The sequence below is a fragment of the Papilio xuthus genome, unplaced genomic scaffold (genome assembly GCF_000836235.2).
Source record: "Papilio xuthus unplaced genomic scaffold, Pxut_1.1 DF826961.1, whole genome shotgun sequence".
In the NCBI taxonomy this organism is placed as follows: domain Eukaryota; kingdom Metazoa; phylum Arthropoda; class Insecta; order Lepidoptera; family Papilionidae; genus Papilio; species Papilio xuthus.
In genome coordinates, this window is record NW_013531688.1 from 3,368,348 (window position 1) to 3,389,019 (window position 20,672).

The window sequence follows — 20,672 nt, forward strand, 5'->3', positions numbered from 1 at the left end:
ACGTAGATAATATTCAGAATTCGGAAACTACATTACTTTACCTTATCAATCGAATGTCGGTTTAAGAATCATTGAATGATCCAATTTGGATCGTTATTACAGATCTATACATATGCAAAAAATAATTATCAATTATATAGTACCTGCATATTCAAAGTGAAATTGCAGCAAGAAGTGGTAGTATTTAAATCGCTGCCTAGATGGCGTTGTAATACAACACGAAAATATATTAAAAAGGTTCCGTTTGAAAAGATTCATTCAGGTCTTAAGTCGTGAGATTCTCACAAAATAGCAATTGATTCCAGATAAAAGCGGAGCAAAATATATTTTATTAGATAGCCATCACGATTAAAAAATACAGAAAACATTGCCTTCTATTTTCTGTTGATAGTCACTTGTCGTTTGCAATGGTCGAGGAAGATCGACACATGTTATTATAAGTTTTAAGCCAGTCAATTAAACAATTAAACTGAAGGTGTATAAAGGCTTTAATCGAGTAAATTCCTACCGTGGTTTACCACTGACATAACACTCCAATAATTAAAACCAGAAGAGAATAATATATATGTTTTGTACGTGTTATTGGGCAGTGGAAACTCAAAATCTTCATAATACAAACACATTGTATCAACGTATTTGTATACGGAAAGATAACAAGCAAGCTATCGCTATGGTCTGATTTATTTCCGAGATAAATATTACTAACTATTCGTGCCTGGCGATACCCCGATTTTAATACGGAAATGTTATAGAAAAATTGTTTTTTTTTTAAACAATCAATGTCACAATAGAACATATTCGTGAAAATCAATTTAAGAAAAAGTAAATTCTCTGAATATTGTCGAAAAATTCCTGTCACGTTATGGTCATATATTTTATTCTTACGTATTTTCAAGAAAATGGCGCGAACTCATTATTTCTATGCAGCCAAATAAATTTTATTACAGCTAAATTAATAAAATTGCCCATTAATAATTTATTGTAATCATTGAGTTTCAATTGAAAATATTTACTTTTTTCTACAACAGTACCTATTAATATAATTTCGTAACAATTTTCTTAGCGACTGTACATTAATATCAACTTTAGCTACCCTTTAAATATCATGACAAAACGATAAAGTAAAATTGCGTTAATTTCATTCACGGCATCGTGCAAGTCGCACGCATTCAAAAACGACGCATCATCGAGTGTTTCTCGATACAGATAATTAAGAATCGAAATAAATATAAATTTTATAGATAATCGATTCATAGCTGTTTGTGCATTTTGTTAATGTGCTGCGAGGTGTTGTAACGGTTACTCGCTGTTGGACAAAATGAAGGTAAGACATTTTCGTTATAATAAATAGGAGTTAAAGAGTTATTAATATTTTTATTCTTGTTTGATTTTATATATTGCTAAAAATTATGTATATTTAATACTTGGAAATAAAATTATTTCCTATAAAATTGTAAATTAGTATAATTTCAAAATTATATATTTTTTTATTTATGCAATATTATTTTTACAGCAATAAAGAATATATATTTAGACATATCAATAAGTTTATCACGTACTTATATATCATTACGTTAATTACGATGTTTACAGAGTACATAGTCTCGAGTAGTAAATGAATTTACATATTTACATAGTTATATCTAATATTTAGCGAGTTTTAAACGTTTAAACGTTCTAGAGAAACAACATAGCTAATCTTAAAAGAATTTAATTTTTTATCTATGTGGTGGGTATTTTAATACTATTATTATATACCTAATTTATGTATCTTTCCTTTTATTATGTTTATACTAAATTTCACACTATATACTGATTGTTTCAAGGATTATTAAGATATATTATACCAGTAGTATATTTAAATTTTTTGTCCGCGTGTATTATAAATTTGCGGGTACTCTTTAATAAATCGATACATCACGATGGATTTATTAATTTATTTTATTATTATTATTATATTATTTAAATATTAACTAAATCATACATGAATAGCATGATAGTTATATCACCTTGTCAGTGAAACAAAACATAGTTGGCCTGTCATTTGTATCTTACGATAAGTCGAATGTAAAGTCAATAAACTTCGCTTATGACCCGACACAGGGGTTACGACTAACAAATTATTGTTTATATTTAAATTATAGCTTTAGCCTGCTACTCCGTTTGCGAAGAATTAAAAACAAATGTATTAGTAGCCTAGGTAATCTTTTAGATTATTTTCTACATCTATACCAAATTTAACTAAGATCCGTAAAGCCTATCTGGATGTACCTTCTAACAAACATTCTATTCATCCATCTAACCTATATTACAGCATCTGGTAATAAAATGAATAACAAACTAAGTAACTTTACAATTATAATTTTTTTTAATTATTTACAGACAATTACAGTGGTATAATTTCTTACTTATTGTTCATTGATTGAAAAAAAAACTAAATTTTTTTTCTTTTAAACAGTTTGACAGTCAGAAAACAAGATTTTTATTAAATGTGATAAATTAGCAAACTTACATTCTTGTCATTTTATAAGTGTAACCTATTCTGTGATAAATTTGAAAGGCGTTATTTCTGTTAAAGCATGTTATAATGTTTTGTACATAATTAAATCATTATTCAATTGGAATATTACTCACAAATCGATACACAAATGTGATAAATGTTCAATGCACCCCGGACCATATAGCGATGCCAACTTATCTGACACCACATGGCCACATGTCAGTTTTTGTAACGTGAGCACAGCCCATGCTTACATTAAAACTTTAATTCAATAGCTTAAATGCATCGGTTTCTATTGCAATGTAATATTATTCAATAATAATCTTATTAATAATACTATCTCATATCATACTAATATTATAAATGCGAAACTATATGTAGAATATGGTCCGGAAGAACACATAGGCTACTAATTAGTTTATTTTTAAATTCACGCGGACAACAGCTAGTTTTTGTATTAATTGATTTTACAATTTATTTATTTTTTAATTATTAAATGATATTTTTATATAATTTAAATGTTACATACAAAGTTATTAAGCTTAAAGTTCAAAAGGTCATTGACTTTTATGACACTTTCGTATCTCCCTAAGCACTGTTGCTGTTTTTAATGAAAATATTTAAACACAGTTCATTCTCACACCATAAATGTTGTTTCAAATTAAAAGCAATTAAAATGCAAGTGGTTATTTCTCCTTTGTTTGCATCCGACACGAATAAACAGAGATGGCGCGTAAAGTTCTATATTTAAACATCTCAAGTGTCGGACAAAAAGAAACGGCGCACGCGCACAATGTTGGCTAAATTGGGATTAATGAACGGACATGCAACGAATTAATACATCCAAATAATAATTAAAAACAATGTCATTAAAAAATATCGTATCTTTTCAAATAAATAAAGCTTTTTACAGTATGATTATTTAAATAAATTGTTTTACCACATCACGTTAACCATGCGAAAAGAAATGTTTAGGTCATCAGCGAGTTAGTAAAATATCTGTAAGCAAAACCAATAAGGCACTTACCATGGCTTTCTAAGGCCAACATCCCAACATATTGTTATCTCTGTGTTTTGTTAAAGGCAATGACAGGGATGACGATATGTTTTATAATTGTATTTTGGTCTCGGAAACCAACGGTTATTCAATTCTTTGTCTGGAATCAGATGACAAGTAATGGTAGAATTGTCAATGTGGCAATGTTTTTATAATAAGCACGTGCCGTTTTTTATTTATCCCATATATGTCTTCCCGCAATACAAATAAGGCAAACGATACAAAAAAACATATCATTCGTTTGTAAACAAGTTGATGAAGAAGCGACGATACGGAATCTCCATTTGTAATAATTATTCTCGGAATATTTAACGTCGAGTACGTCACAGTATTTTATTATTGAGAAGACGAATTAGTGATATTCAAGTTTTGAATTTCACAAACTCAGAAATGTAGTAAAACCACTGACTAGTTCAGACCCATCGGAGTAACTAAAACGTTAATGTTAGCTTACGACTAACTCGCTATATACACAAATCCTTTTAAAAAAATTACAATATTATAACGCTAAAGTTAATATGTGCCTGGATGTTTGTTACAAGAACGGCTCAATGAATATTGATGTGGCACACATGTAGAACATAGCCTGGGAGAACATATAGGCTACTTGTTATTTTTTTAATTCCGCGCGGACAGTCACGGGCAACATTTAGCTTGTAATATAATTTAAAATGGATCCTAGTTAAATATGAGTTAACGGAAGTAACCGTACATCCCGGTGATAAGATAAATACAAATTTGTCTATGCTAAAGTTTCATTTACAATGATTTCAAAGTCGATTTATCTGTTATTTTTATTTTTTATCTATAATCTATACATTTATTTTTAATTGTAAACATAACTTACGTTTTGTATGATTGTTATTCTCTAAACAAGACGTTTAGATTTGTTAATAAAGCAGTTTTATTCCAACACAAATTGTCGACTGCGACTCCGTCCCCGCGGAAAAAAACATGATAAGTCTATATTATGCTCTATCTATATGTCAAATTTCATCGAGATCCATACAACCGTTCTGGAGATACCTTCAAATAAACATCCATCCATCCATCTATCTAAACATTCGCATTTATTAAATTAGTAGGATTACCAAAAAATATTTCGTACAACGCACATATCCTGGCTTATGTATGCCACACTATATGTAAGGAAGACTTAGCTACAAAATAAGCATTTGAAATTACCAGTGTTAATTTCCTTACATAATTTCATTTTCACTAAATGTATTTATATTTCCCGACTTGACCTTTTGACTTTACGTAACATGCAAAATGTCATACGTCTGTCAGTTAAAATGTACAAATTACTATGAAAGTCCAACTGCGTATATATTTCACAAGTGGTACGATTATTACGTTTATTTGTATTGTAGTAAAATTAGAATTAACTGATTATGACTCAAATTATTATCAAAACACTTGGGTCTTGTAGTACTATCAAGAAGTTTCAAAGAAGCGAATTTAGCAATATGTTTATATTACGTATAGTCACCGAATTGCCTAGTATTTATATCAATTACATTAGCTGAAGTATATCTTGATCAAGATAAATAAACACGTCACCATTATGTTAGTAATTGATAATTAAAACAACGTGATTTATGACGAACGTCTAGAAGGTGACAGACGATTCGTCTATAAATTTAGTTCTTTAAAACAGAGATCTCAAAAGCTTCTTACAAGCTTTTTTAGTTTCACCAAATTTTGCTGTTCATCTGATCATGAAACGACACCACGCAGTTTGGAACTCGTTTAAATCATCATAACGAATATCTTTTTATAATTTTTATTAACATCATTATAATAAAAACTTGTTTTAATAGTTTTTTTTTTAAAAAAACTTTATCTTAATTTCTTTTATTAATCTTCAGATAAACGGATAATAACTTTTTTTTTAATAAATTAAAAAGAGTATCACTTAGTAAAGCTGAAAAAACTTTTGGGTTTTAACTAGATTAGTGTTTGTTTTATTCGTGTTATCACGTGTTGCGTATCATAGGATTACCTATTACATAGAGAAAAAATAATATCTTATATATTCCTTAATACTATAATAATGTTTGCATTGAATTGGCTTTGAAATTGTTGAACCGATTTAAAAAAATCTTTCACTGTTGGGAACTTACACTATCTTCGGATGACATACGATATAGTACTGGATTTTTTAATGCCACGCAGTCGAAGGAACTGACAACTGATAGTTATATTATAAACGGGAATATTATGTTCGATAAATGGGTATTAATTATTAGGTATCTCCAGAACAATTAAACAATGATGATGTCGCTAAAATTTGACAAATGTAATCTGGAACAACACATTATTATTGATCTCTAACGTACCACCTGAATCCGGCATAAGTTGACAAGTTATTCAGTTTTTGTCGTTCTAATGACGTTATCAAATCGTTTAACAAAAAAAAATAGTTTATATATTAGTAATAGATTATATGTCCGATTTCAACATCTAAGACGAATTTCTATTGTCATTTCACAAAACAAAAGGTTTAATAGTTACGTAATGTAATGTTATTTATAAAATCAACTAGCTGTCGCTCGCGACTCCGTCCCCGCGAAATGAAAAAAAAAACTAAATTAGTAGCCTATGTTTCCAGACTATGTTCTATATTATGTCAAATTTCATAGAAAACCGTTCAGCCGGTCTCGTCATACCTTCAAACAAACATCCATCTAATCTAAACAATCGCGTTTATAATATTAGTAAGATTATACAAAATATATTCTACAACGCATGACTTATGTACGCCTAGTATCGTTTTTCATGTAACCTTACCGACATAATCGCACTTCTTTCATAGGTTTTCGGCCTCTTCTCCTTACAACAAATAATAAACATAACTTTACAGTTTTAGTGTTTTACCACAAGCTAGTTTGCCTGTAAATTAGACATATAAGGTCAAAATCGTCAAAGCCGAACATGCGTAGCTTGCATTAAGAATTCGAAATATTCGTCTTAAGTTACAAAGAAAACGAATCGTATGACATCACAATATTCAAAATAAATCGAGCCGTTACAGACGAAGAAAGTTTCAAACAAAAAATACCTTCTTTGTTAATCTGACAAAAAGGCGCTCTTGATTTTCATAGTACTTGCATTTAACTATTCTCACATTGTGTGCTTGAGATGATGTTATCAATGAACAAAGATATTAATTGAATCGTTAACATATCGCAGATCAGGCAGGTCACCGAGGCAGAGCCTCGAACTGGGTCAAGGAACAATCAGCGATCCTTAATAACATGTAAGGAGGATAATTAGGTTTCACGCCGTTGCAAAGGTCATTTCTACAACTCACGATCAATTGTATTCTTTGCTAAATGCTTTTATATAAAAAAACAATAATTTTACTATTAATCTAACTTTCACTAACATCTCTAATAATTATCATTAGCTCACATACGTCCCCAGCGAGGGGCTTGGAGCATACCTAAATTAGTGCTGACTAGGCCATAGTCAACCACGCTGGCGGTGCGGATTGGTTGACTTCACACATATCTTTGAAACCACAGATACCTGTAGTTGCATTAAGATGTGTTCCTTCACCGTAAAAACGTCAGATAACTGTATATGTAATGATGTATATAAATCGGAATTAAAAACACATTGGCATATTGCGGGACTACCGAATCCCTGGTTTCACCCAGAACCTGCAGATTGCAAGTCAAGTGCTTAACCCCTGAGCCAACGACGCTCTTCTCTCCATTATTAATTGATAGTTATTATTAAAGTAATCCAGGTTACACGACGCTGGACGACTTTTAATTCGTCATAGTCATCGAAATTAGGCAATTATTATGACTGTGGAAACCGAATGTTATTTTTACAAATTAGTAGCGAGTTAGCAATCATTGTCATGTACTTATTATATAAAATTCATTCACCTCTGACCCTCAGGGTTGCGTAGATATGCAGGCTTACTACCATTCCGTGCGTTTGATACATTTATCTCGCTACATCCGGCCTCTCATTCAAATTATTATATTATTATGACGTAGTTATTTGTAACTAGCTGTCGCCCGCGATATCGTCTACGTAGAATTAAAAAAATGTTTAATTTATTGCCGCGCGCGTCAGTAACCTTCCTATAAAGTCAAGTCAAAATCGGTCCAGCCGTTTCAAAGATTACCCGGAACAAACGTAGCTTTGAGAACAGACAGACAAAAATTAAAAAATTGGTTATTCGTTATCAGCACCGCAAATACATTATGTGTACGAAGTGATTTTTTCCATGTTACATACAAGCACTGCAATTTTATTAATACTTATGTATAGATTATCAAATGTTTTATCGTCTTCATATAAAATAACAGGCTTCAGATTTTTTATTTCATTTAAATTAACGGATAAAAATTGTCCAAAAACCAGGTGTTAAGATACGAAAAAAAAACGATCACTTGCAAAGCAATTGATACTGAAGAGAAATTCATATCGTAAAGAAAATAATGCATTTATATTTAGTTGCATTTCAATGGTCAGCTTAATAGGATAAGGGCACATGATGCAATGAAGTTCAATGAACAGTAACTGAAGGTTAAATATTATCAATACGCAAATTAAATAAACAAATAAATGGAATAAATTAAAAAAAAAATCTTATTCGCACTTTTTAACTACTGTCATTTGTTATTTTTGACTGAAAAAAGGCTATCTAAATCGAAGATACACTTTAACAAGGTACTGTGTCAAGATCAATAACCAAACGATACTTTGATAACAGTGTGACCAACCTATAGTTAACTTCAGTTTACAATCGGGCCAGTTCCTTTGGGTATCCGGACAGTAACAACGATACTTTTGTTTTCAGGGACCACTATTACTATTGTTGGTATGCGTGGGCGCAGCGTCTTGCGCGCGACCTTGCTGCTCCAACCAAGAGACAATCAAACGAGGAGGCTACTGCGGCGGCACAGAGAAGATCGCATTAAACTGTTCCAGTGGCCGCATGGTCCTTTGGGACATTATCCTTCAAAATGATAAAGTCAGCACCAAAGATTCGCCAGGGTTTATCTTTGCTGAAAATACTGACCAGTAAGTGTAATGCAATGATTTAATTATTATAATCCAAGAATCCATATTAAAAGACAGCTTATCTAGGAGTTTTTAATTAAGAAGACGAAAACATAGCATCGGTAAAAATTTTACATTCGTCCAAAGAGGTTATAGTTGTCATTAAATTATAATACTTATGAAGAAAGGTATAATCGTAAATTACCATTATATTTTGTAATTTTCAGATACTGCATTGGTACAATGGACCGTAACTCCAGTATACCAAGCATGCGCAATCTGTCAGTTGCGATCGTTTGCTTTGAGAGAGTGAGCCAATCAAACAACATAGAAACTGGGGGGATTTTAACCATCATCTCTGTCTTTTTTCTGGCGGCCACCTTTGCTGTCTACATGTATTTACCGCAAATGAGGTATGTATAACTTTAAAGCACAAAAGTTAAAATGAAGGCAGTCAATTATGTTTACCAGACAACTATGAAAAAAAAAGCCTAAACAAACTTAAGTGGGTATGAAACAAGGTACCGCCAACATAATGTACACACTACAAATTCCAGGGACCTGCAAGGATTGTGCTACATGTGTATGTGCGTAAGCATGGCTCTGGGCTTCCTCTCCCTGGGCGTGCTGCAACTCAGCCCACATTTCGCCGGCGATATATGCACCGTTGCAGGTAATTGCATCATATTCCAATCATTTTAAAAAGAAACAAAGGAAACATGTATTTAATCATTAAGTGATGATCCAAAATCTCAAGCAATTTGAATGAAAATTACGTCTTCAATATTAAGCTGTTTGAACCCCATAATGTGGGTAAACATTTGTTTTACCACATTATGGGTTATAATTGCAATTGGGTTATATTATAAGTTTATAATTGCAGTTATTAAATATGATATTATTTTTCGTTCTTAAGGTTTCCTGGTTTACTTCTGGATGATGGCAACATTCTTTTGGATGAACGTCATCAGCATAAACATGTATCGCAGCGTTCAGTAAGTATTATTCATATTAACTTTCCTAAATCATACCTAAAACATAAATCTTGTACTTATAAAGCGCGAATTTCAATTGAAACATATCTCACTATTATAATCTTACTAAGATTATGAATGTTTGGATGTATAGATGTTTCTTTGAAGATATCTCCAGAACGGCGGCATAGATCTCGATGAAATTTGGCATAGATATACAACAGTCTGGTAGACCACATAGGCAAATATTTTTTAATACCACGCGGAGAGAGTAGCAGGCGTCAGCTAGTCACTGATAAAACTAAGAACAATATGGGTCTACAAGATAATAGTTTGGGAATCTGTAAAGATTTATATTTGCAGAGATGCAGCGTACTTGAAGAAGACTGAGAGAAAGCAGTATTTTTGGTATAGCTGCTATGCTTGGGGCTGCACGCTCATGTTCCTGGCTGTGTCCCTCATCACAAACTTCGCGGAGGGAGACCACTGGAAGCCGGGCATTGGCAACAACAGCTGCTGGTTCCAGGGTAAGACAGATAAAGAAAATTACGACTCCTTTATTTAATTATTCGAATCGGGCAACAATGAAAAATAATCATTTTTTATTCCAGGTCGTACTGAAACATGGATATTCTTTTACGGACCGATCGCGGTTCTCATTGCGGCCAATATTATACTCTTTGTTATTTCATCTTTCAACTTATGGATGCAACAAAATAGGAAGTACGAAGTCAGCAAATTGAACAATCTTAAGCACAAGTAAGAAAATGTAAATTATTTATTGTACGTCCGCGTAACTTCGTCCTTAAAGATTTTATCGAAATATGTCGAGTATAAGATAATTAAACAGCAACGATGATAATATTAGAAGGTAATTTAAGAATAATCAGTTAAAAATTGCGTAACTATTGCACAATTGTTCCAAGTTCGTGAGACTGAAATCGCTATCGAATTTACGCACCGTACGGACAAATTGCAAAACTTTTATTTCTGTCTACAAACGATGTAAACATTTTCAGATTTCTGGTGTCTCTGAAGCTGTTCCTAGTTATGGGGATCTCTTGGACGTTTGAAATCGCTAGTTTTGCTCACGGCGAAGCGCATATCATTTGGTAATTATTAATATTCACTGTTTAATATATGATGCATAAAGTATTTAAAGCAAAGAATGGACAAGTAATGGCTACTTTTACGACTTTTCTTAAAAAAAACAACAGAAAACTAGAAAACAGAAAGTTTAAGATACTAAAATATACTTGATTTTTTTTCAGGAAAATAATGGACATATTCAATTGTCTGCAAGGAGTTGTTATATTCTTAATTCTGGTGGTACTACGAAGGAGAGCGATGCAAGGCTTAGCCAACGAGCACTGCTGTCTGTTCATTACACGACCGCTTGCTGAAAAACTGAGTCCACACGACGACGCGGATGATCAGGAAATATTGGCCGACGATACGGTTGAAGTCAGGCTTAACTAACGAATTAATATATCGCCTTTTTACTAAGTCATTTTATATAATACATTTGATATAGATAGTTCAACTTAAATTGGCGCGTTTTCATTCTCAGCCGTAACTCTAGTGCTTTAGTTGCTGTCAAGAGGGTTGAACAAAAGGCAAAGGACGTTTAGCACATGCCAAGATAGGTCGAACTAACTATATACATATGTGTGTTAAGGTAGGTTTCCATTGCCGAAACACTCAAACAATATTGCCATCCCTCTAATTCTCTGTGAGATATTCTGATGATATTTTTTTACGGATCTTACGGTAGTGGATGCCCACAATTATAATTAGTTACTAAAAATAAGTAAACAGTTTATTTAAGTGTAATGTTTTTCGTTAAAGAAATAACTATATATAAAATCTCATTGCTTTCATGAAAACTTCTAATGAATAACAATTTGTTATTAACAATCAAGATACAGATATTTTAGAAATATTAACTATTTTATATAAACTATAATTCTTAATTTATAAGTTTTATTATCGGATACTCGATTAATGTGACCGGTAGGAATCTCTATGATTATAACTTCGAAGTTAATTTTAATACTACACCGCCGAGTAAATGTTTGTAACCTTACCTGCATGGCAAGTCATGTCCTTAACTGACTTTTTAATTGTTGTTTAATGATTTTTTTACAGTCATATTTAATTATTTTTCCTTTATATTAAGACTTAATTAAACTTTATATTGTAAAGTTTAACGTGCCATAATATTGTTTACATTGTCAAATATATTATTATAATTATTTTAAATAGGAAAATAAACTAGTGGACAGTCCGATTTCTAGAATTTACTGTGTAAATATTGTTAGAGATTCAGTCTGTCAAATTATTGTTCCTATATTTGTTATAATGCATGAAATTTATGTTTTATTAAAAACTTGAAATACAATATTGTTTTATTTTATATTACGAAATCATTTTCACAATTAAAATATTTAAATTTACAAGAGACGGCTTTGTTTTGAATTGTTAGGTAAAGGTTGTGGGTAAATGGTTTTGATTCAATTCGATTCGATAAAAATACAAATTAAGATTAAAAAACTATGAGGTAATTATTCTTTAGTTTTCTAATTCAATGGTTATTACTGAATGAATTAAAGAAATGTACCTACATTAATTTTGCGATGTTAACTACAATGGCAACGTGGCTGAACGATGCACAAACCTTTGCCTGTCGGATAATAAAAAGTTTAAAGTGATTCAACTTAACTGTCAAATCGTTAAATGCGTAAACTTCGCGGAACTAAAAAATAATTTTTATTAAATAAAGTTTTGCTACAGTAAAAGTTAAGTTTAAGGTGCTATTGAATATAAAACATTAAAATGTGGTAAACTTTTCAAATTACAACGGCGCTAATGCTCAATCACGATATCAGAGAACTGTGATGAAAACTACTTGTTTTTGATATAATGTACTCCGAATTAATATTAATTACGATAATATGTCTTATACACGATCCTCAAATAGCAAACGCTGCAGTCGGCGAAACAGATCTAAACGATTTATCAGAACAACAGCATTCTGTTGTGATTAACAAATGCTGTGAAGAAAACGAAGTTATGGTTGACTCTGTATGCCGACTAGCCAATAAGTATAACCAAAGTAAGTAAAATTTACAGGATAATTACCAGCATAAACATTTCTGTGTCTTGTAACATCTTATTACAGAAATAATTAAGTAATTCTATCATTCAGATATAAAGATTACATTAGTTTTTATCATCTCATAACCTTTAAATTTGACACATCAAACTGGACTGATATTGTGAGTGATACAATGCTACCTAATTTTGTGTGAGGCTAAGTAAAAGTGAGAAGAAAGAGTTAAGCATTATCCAGATTTTAGGGTTATGTGTTGTAAGTTTTTGTGTGTGTTTTTGAATGTCTTTGTTCATTCTAGGTACATGGATACCTAAATTTAAAACGGAAGATGGTAAAGATGCTAAACTGAAATACTTCAAGTATTTAAATGGTGTACCTGACTGTGCTACAACACAACAAAGGCCTATATTCTATTTTGGAAAGTCGGAAGATGAGTAAGTTAATATTTTACTAAAGTTGTGCAATTATTTGCACATACATAAATAATTCTCCATACAGAACAGGCCAAGTTGATAATGACTCTTGAATGAATTGACATCATCTGCACAGAATTAGAAAAACTGTATGAGTAGCCTATGTGATCTTTCAGACTATGTTCTACATCTGTGCCAAATTTAATTATGATCTGTTAAGCTATTCCGGAGATACCTTTCGTCATACATCCATTCATCCATCTATCTTAACTTTTGCATTTGTAATATTAGTGAGATTTCTCTTCCAGGTTAAATTTACTAACTGATGGTAGATTGAGACACCTAATTCATCATGAACATAATGTGGATAGTATCAAGGATGACTCGATAACCAACACATATTCCTTACATGCTCCTATTGTGTTACCTGAAGTTAAAGAGCCATCTTCATATATTCATGATCAAAATAAATACTGTATGGATAAGGTAAACATAATTCTACTTTCTAACACAATTATTTTAAAACATTCAATGCTACAATGATTTTCATGCATCAAAATGATCTAACAGGAAAATTTGATGATTGTAAAAGTTTTTTATAAAGAAAAAATTTGCCTAAACTATATAATTTGGCAATTCAATAATCTCCCAATAGTTTACATGTATTGTAAAGAAAAATATAAGTACATATAATTTTAGTCCTGGTTGCTGTATAAAATTTCTGTAAATCACAAAATATCATCATCAGCTCACTATACATCCCCTCCGAGGGGCTCGGAGCCTACCCTAAATCAAGGGTGACTAAGCCTTAGTCAACCACGCTGGCCCAGTCTGGGTTGGTTGACTTCACACATATCTTTGAATTTCTTCTCAGATATGTGCAGGTTGCATCACGATGTTTTCCTTCACCTTAAGAACGTTGGAAAAATGTACATATGTAAATCGAAAAACACATTGGTACAAGGAGGGATTCGAACCCAGGACCTGCAGATTGCAAGTCAAGTGCTTGACCCCTGAGCCACCGACGCTCTGACAAAATATAAATTGCAAAATTGACCATCAGTGCAAAGGTTTAGGCTGCCCAGAACTACTTGCCATATTGTGGAAAATCTATTCTCAATGTTTACTCTGCTTAGTAGAATCTTTAAAATATTATTTTCATTACAGATATATATGACAAGCACAAACTTAACTGGTGAATATGCATTAGTTTGTGTGCCTGAAGTGAAAATTAATTGGAAAGATACAAGTTTTCTTATGCGGAAGATTTTAAATCCTTTATTCCACGCTATTGCTATGGTGTTATTTTTATTGACAGCTATTATATATTTTGTATTGCCTACATTACGTGATCTCGCTGGTAATATAATAACAAGTATCAATATATGTTTGATTGTCAGTCAAGCGGCAGATTTGGTGCGAATATTTACTGAATACAGTAATCATATCAGTTTCATAATTACAGGTAAGTTAAACATAGATTTGACCAGTTTGAGTCGAACTTGAATAAGCAAGAGTCATTGTCTGGTTCTACATTGGACAATTTCTATAAGCAACATATTCAAGTTACATACAGCTTAGCAAAGAAGAAAAATAAGAAATTTTGCCACAATAAGGGTTAATAATAGTTTCCGTTTGATCTATTTTTTTGTGTGTTAAGTTAGTTTATTTTTGTTGTTTTTATTAAGTTATAAGTGTTGTAATGCCTTTGAAGCAATTAATTTTCTTATTATTATGAAGTAAGAGGGACATCTTTATGAGTAAGAAAAATATTGCAGTCCCACGTCTCTTATTTATCCAGGTTCGACTGTATTCAAAATTCAAGATGATTACTTAGTTTTTGTAAATGTAAAAAGCTCCTATATATAAATTTTTTCTTACAGATATTATTTTATATGTGAGTTTACTGGGTGCATTCTTCTGGTTGAACAGTTTCGGATTTTATATCTGGAAAACATTCAAGTAAGTGCTTTTTAAAGATATTACATGCTAGCGGTAGCCCGCAACTCCGTCCGCAAGGAATTAAAAAGAAACTTAATGGCAGGCTATGTGTTTTTCCAGAATATGTTCTACATCTGTGCAAAATTTCATCAAGATTCCTTGAGTCATTCCGGAGATACCTTCAAATAAACATCAATCTAAACTTTCGCATTTATAATATTTGTAAAATTAATAAATATTAGTGTATTTTCAAATGAATATTTTATTTGCAGATCACGGAATGTATTTCTAAGAGTGACTGACGTTCGCAAATATTGTTACTATTCGAGTGTGGTTTGGTCTAGTGTTATATTAATGACAGCACTTGCCATTTCTGCACATTTCCTACTGGACACCGGAACTAATCCATACAGAAAGACTCGAACGCAATTCTCATCGTCTATCCTAATTGATGATGTGGAACAAGAAACTATCGGTAAGAATCATCAATTTTAATTTAACACTACTATACCTTATTAAATGCAATAAGCCTATGTGTTCTTCCAGACTATGTGCTACATCTATGTCAAATGCCATACAGATCCTTTGAACCATTCCGGAGATACCTTCTAATAAACATCCATCCATCCATCTACAGATTTCAAATATTAGTAAGATATTAAAGTTTTTTTAACTTCATATGTTATATTTCTAGGATGGCTGGGTATAGCAATATTTTTCACACCCGTTGCATTTACAATTCTGTTTAATATATTCTTCTATATAACAACGCTCAAAGTAATTAAACGGATCAATATTTATGGGAGGATTCACTACAAATTGAAGGGCTGGTAAGTTATTTTCAGATATATTCGATTATAAATAATAACTAATTGCCTAAAACAATATTGGATAGGATTTAGCCAAATTTGCCCAATGTTGGACAAAGTTGGATAAGATTTAGCCAAACTTGCCCAATGTTGGACAATATTGAATAAGATTTAGCCAAACTTGTCCAATGTTGAACAATATTTGGTAAATTTTGGACAATACTTGACCAATGTTTGGATAACTTTGGGAAACAACTCAAATCACCTTTTTATTTCAGCTTTAACTTGTTCCTTCAGTTATTCTTAATAATGACAACGGCCTGGCTATTTCTGCTTCTATCATGGTTGAACTTTGATGGATTGATATATGCACATATTGTAGTAAATTTATTGCAAGCAATCTTAGTATTCTACGTATGTGTTGGCCATCAGTCGCATGTTACATTTTTATTGAGGAAAAGTTGTTGCTACGCTGAACCAGTGCCCACCGGAGAATGGGGAGATGAAATGACTCATATGAACGGTGGTAATTATTAAAAATATCGAATCTCGTATATATTATGCAACATAGTAAAACTATATTTAAATACATAGATTGATTTTACATATAATGCTCAGATTTTTTTAATATATAAAATTTCATTGTATTCGGTTAAACAGTTTCCGAGTAGTGTGGTTACTGCCAACTACTAATACTAACATTGTCATATGAGAATTTTATATAAGAGAAAAATATCTTTAGATATCCATTCTACAAGTTTTATTATTAGAACAAATGAAACATAGAAATAATAGCTTTTTTTTCATTCTTCAAATCTAATACTTTGTGTTTGCTGACTCTACCTGATTTTTTAATCTCTTTATCTATTTTTAGACATTTATTAATTACAATCCTTTGGACCGAATGCGCTTTCGCTACAAAGTCAAGTGTCAGAATGATTAGTGAGGGGACAACAACATCGACATTTTAGTAAGACTAGTGTTGTGCCAGTACACCGGCACAGTGTCGGATTTCCTTTCTAACACTATGTATTTAAATTTAGTTAAAGTTTGAATCAATAGCGTAGTATATTGTGATTAAAATTCAAATTATATATTTAATATTGAAGCACTATATGCAAAGTATTTGTGCCTTATTTAAAGTGGCTTACAAGTTTTTAATCTTGATTGTGTTCAATCATGTTGAAAAAAAAATTACTGCCAACATATAAAAAAGCATATGTTCATCTCTGTCATATTTATTCAAAAAACTGAGATGAGATGAGAAATATGCGTTTATATTTTGGCAGTGATAACTACGAGCTTGATATTAAATTGGTATTTTATCTAAAATATACTATATAATTAAAACCTCCAAAGGATAGAATAAATTCATTTTAAAAAGTTATAGTCGAAAACTTTTTTAATTTGTTAAATATAAGAGAATTTATTTTCTATTATTTAATTTGAAAATAATCTTACGTAAAATCAATTTATATTTGTGATATAAATTTTATTTGCTCACAAAAAGATACTTAATTAATTAATTAATCTAATCAAATTTGACCAAAATTAAAATAAAAAAAAAACTAACTCCATATCATATATTAAATTGTATCGAATAATAATGACATAAAAAAAACTGAACTGGCTAATATAGTGTTATTAATAAGACTGGTAAATATTTATAAAGATATATTTGTCTGTCCGTCCTCTGAAATAAAGGCAGCTAATAACGGTCTAATATAATCATGAATTTTAAAATGTGTATTTAAACACTATTGCTGGCTCTATTTTATTCATAGAGAAGGACAAGGATAGCATTTTGTCGTACTATAGATTCTTGTCTATGGAATCTCATCATAAACGATATTATGATTGCTCTCTGACACTAACAAATATTATAATTTTTATCATTTTTACATTTTTTACTTTTCCAATTTATTTTTATATTATACAAGCAGTTTTAATGAATTTATTCTTTGTATAGTAGTTATAAGTAAACTGAATCAAATAGCTTTTAGTATTGTTTAATGCATTAAATTTAATTGTATTATATTTGTGTTTTATTTAATCACCAATTTATTTCCCTGACTTCCTAACTCGAAAAAATCTTAGAAGTGGTCTAGGCGTTCTTCTACACAGTATTATACATCCATGATTTTGATCCATGTAGCCGTTCTGGAGATACTTTCTAACATATCCATCCATACAAACTAGTATTATTACCCAGACTAGCAAGAAGAAAGATGTTATGAATATACCTGTGCCTTTTTTTATATTATAAGTAGGTAAATGAGCAGGGCCTTTTAGTGTTAAGAGTGTATCAATGTATTGTAGACCGGTCAAATAGATCCTACATAACTTTTTATAATCCATAAGTATTACGTTGCTAATGTTAAACCACATAGTAAAGGCTTTCATAGGGAACAGCAATTGTTACATTGCAACGAAATTCAATGTTTTATTATTAGTGCGGCAATCAATTGATTTAAATCGCTAATTAAATTTTTCCGTTTGGCATGTCACTCCGAGTGTTAGCTAGTTTTATATTAACGTTAGTTAATGACATTAGATGGCGTGATTTGCAATTAGTAACGACATCTATTGACTAGTGGCAGACTTATAGATGGCGTGCTTTGCAATCAGTAACGACATCTATTGACCAGTAGTAGAATTATAGATGGCGTGCTTTCCAATCAGTAGCGACATCTAGTGACCATTTGCAGACATAGATGGCGTGCTTTGCAATCTAACGACATCTATTGACCAGTTGCATACTTCAATAAATATTTTTTTGTTATGAAAACGTTTACACGTGCACTTAATATCAACAAAAATTTATCAATAAAATTATTTAACCATGCGACAAAATAAATTCACTTACCTGTGTAAACAGCTGACCTTCAGGGCGTCTTGTGAGAGCTGAGAGTTGACATCTCACCACTAGATGGCAGTCATCCATCACGGTGTTGAAAAAACGGCGTGTAGGCAACAATGCTTCGAGATCGATCATCAGCTCTAAGAACCGCTCGCAGTACCTGAATAAAATAAATGTTTCAAAACAAAATAATCACCTATACTTTTTTCATTCAGTACCAGCCAAATGTTAGAGATCGATGACTTATGAAGTTTAATATTAGAAAAGGGCATACTAATTTTGATAGAATTTGTACAGTTACATTGTTAAGAAAACAGGTTTATACCATGCATGTTAAAGTTTTGTCAGATTAATGTAACATTCCGCACTAAGTTCAAGATTCAACAATACGCTGAATATCTTACCTCACAACATTAGGATCGACATCTTCAGTCTCAGGTACCGTCTCTAAAATCTCCATGAACTTGATCATCAGCCGCTGCAGATAATGCCGCTCCCAGTTCAACTTCTCCAACATTTCAGGCTTATCCTTCTTCTGTATTGCTCTCCAGTATTTCTTCCATTTAGGTACCAGTTTGAACTCTTGATTTCTTCTACCTAAAATAGTTGTACAAAACAAATTAATCTACAATTACATTAATACATAAAAACATATATATTTATGTTGCCTTTTTAAACTGTTAAAGAGAAAGGAATAATAGAAATGAAATATATTATTTACTGTGAGTTTTTAATAGCAAAATTTCTGTTTAAAACATATCTCTGTTTTAACAAATATAATGACAGGGACGACAATATATTTCATACAAAGATTTTGGTCTTGGAAACTCACAGTTAGAAACATACTGCCACACTCAAAGCTATTTAAGAGGTCTAAGGAGTCCCTTAGTAAAGATTTCCTATTAATAGTGACGGTTGGTTTAGTATCAGAATGCATATATCTTTAAAAATTATCATAATTTAATACTATAAGTTAAAAACTCACCTTCTTGCAAACTAATCCACATACTGAGAGATACAAGTCGCTTAACCTGGTCTCTACAGATTTGTACTTCCATACTACCGAAACAATGGTTGAGGAACATCAGGAGTGCTGTTTGCTCACGCATGTTCTGACTACTTCTGTCATTTGCCACACTCGCACGGAGAACTTGCTCGAAAAACCCTGGGAAGTGTTCGGGCTTCTTCAAGAATGCCTGGAAATATAACATATTATTAATATTACAGAAGTAATAAGGAGGAGTAGTAGTACACACTGAGCTGTCCTGTCATAGTCATAAGGACAGGTTGATGACCCATATTAAATTAGTTATTTTTAGGATTCTGTACTTTGAAAGGAAAAACAGAACCCTTATAGGATCACTTTGTCGTCCATCCAACTGTCTATCAAGGCCTTTTTTTTCAGAAACATGTATCAAGTTGGAATTTATTAATCATTGATCCAGGAATAAGATCTTAAAATACAACGCACACATAACATATTGTTTGTTAGTTTACAAAAATTATATCCGTTTTATAGAAATACAGACCTGCCACGCCTGCACTCTCTCGCGAAACTTCTCGTTTGTCATAACAATAATTGACATCATATGAGCATGGCTCGCTTCTCCAGTCTTATAATGAGGCCATAAATAATTCTCTAAATATTGAGAAAATTCCAACATCATGATTCGACGGACGGAAAAGCTGTAAACAATATTAATTATTTGAATAACATGTATACTAAATGAATGAATGAAACATAAACCAAACTATTATTTTAAATAAACTTTCTCATTAATACAAATTTTTCGTCACTAAAATTCATTTAAAAAATAACACTATTTTTTGCAGTTACTTTAAAAACTATTTTAATGGTATTATTATTTCACAAACTCTTTAAGAAACAAAAGAATAGCAGAATTGTAATTTTTATTTAATAGAAAATAAAACAATTTTAAAACTGTCACATTTAAAAATATAGAGGTCAATGCAC

The 20,672-nt window shown here is 31.4% G+C and overlaps 3 protein-coding genes across 3 annotated transcripts in view; 2 read left to right on the plus strand and 1 right to left on the minus strand.

Moving 5' to 3' along the window:
• LOC106120051 (intron-binding protein aquarius) overlaps positions 1 to 20,672 on the minus strand; it is a 51,875-nt gene that overhangs the window by 29,662 nt on the left and 1,541 nt on the right. The window contains exons 3-6 of the mRNA XM_013315227.1: positions 20,227 to 20,383; positions 19,683 to 19,893; positions 19,102 to 19,294; positions 18,704 to 18,857 (exon numbers count right to left, since the gene is read on the minus strand). Coding sequence (XP_013170681.1) covers positions 18,704 to 18,857; positions 19,102 to 19,294; positions 19,683 to 19,893; positions 20,227 to 20,383 — 715 coding nt within the window. The remainder of the gene's footprint in view (positions 1 to 18,703; positions 18,858 to 19,101; positions 19,295 to 19,682; positions 19,894 to 20,226; positions 20,384 to 20,672) is intronic.
• On the plus strand, positions 1,119 to 11,263 carry LOC106120056 (probable G-protein coupled receptor Mth-like 3). The gene is made up of 9 exons (XM_013315233.1): positions 1,119 to 1,324; positions 8,383 to 8,606; positions 8,813 to 8,998; positions 9,143 to 9,258; positions 9,502 to 9,580; positions 9,923 to 10,086; positions 10,171 to 10,318; positions 10,579 to 10,671; positions 10,831 to 11,263. The coding sequence occupies exons 1-9, from the start codon at positions 1,319 to 1,321 to the stop codon at positions 11,036 to 11,038; spliced, it is 1,224 nt and encodes a 407-aa protein (XP_013170687.1). The 5' UTR covers positions 1,119 to 1,318; the 3' UTR covers positions 11,039 to 11,263.
• mthl5 (G-protein coupled receptor Mth-like 5) lies at positions 12,221 to 16,758 on the plus strand. The gene is made up of 9 exons (XM_013315230.1): positions 12,221 to 12,674; positions 12,973 to 13,108; positions 13,396 to 13,573; positions 14,255 to 14,552; positions 14,971 to 15,049; positions 15,301 to 15,503; positions 15,723 to 15,858; positions 16,116 to 16,363; positions 16,712 to 16,758. Exons 1-9 carry the CDS (start codon positions 12,482 to 12,484, stop codon positions 16,720 to 16,722), a joined length of 1,482 nt encoding a protein of 493 aa, XP_013170684.1. The 5' UTR covers positions 12,221 to 12,481; the 3' UTR covers positions 16,723 to 16,758.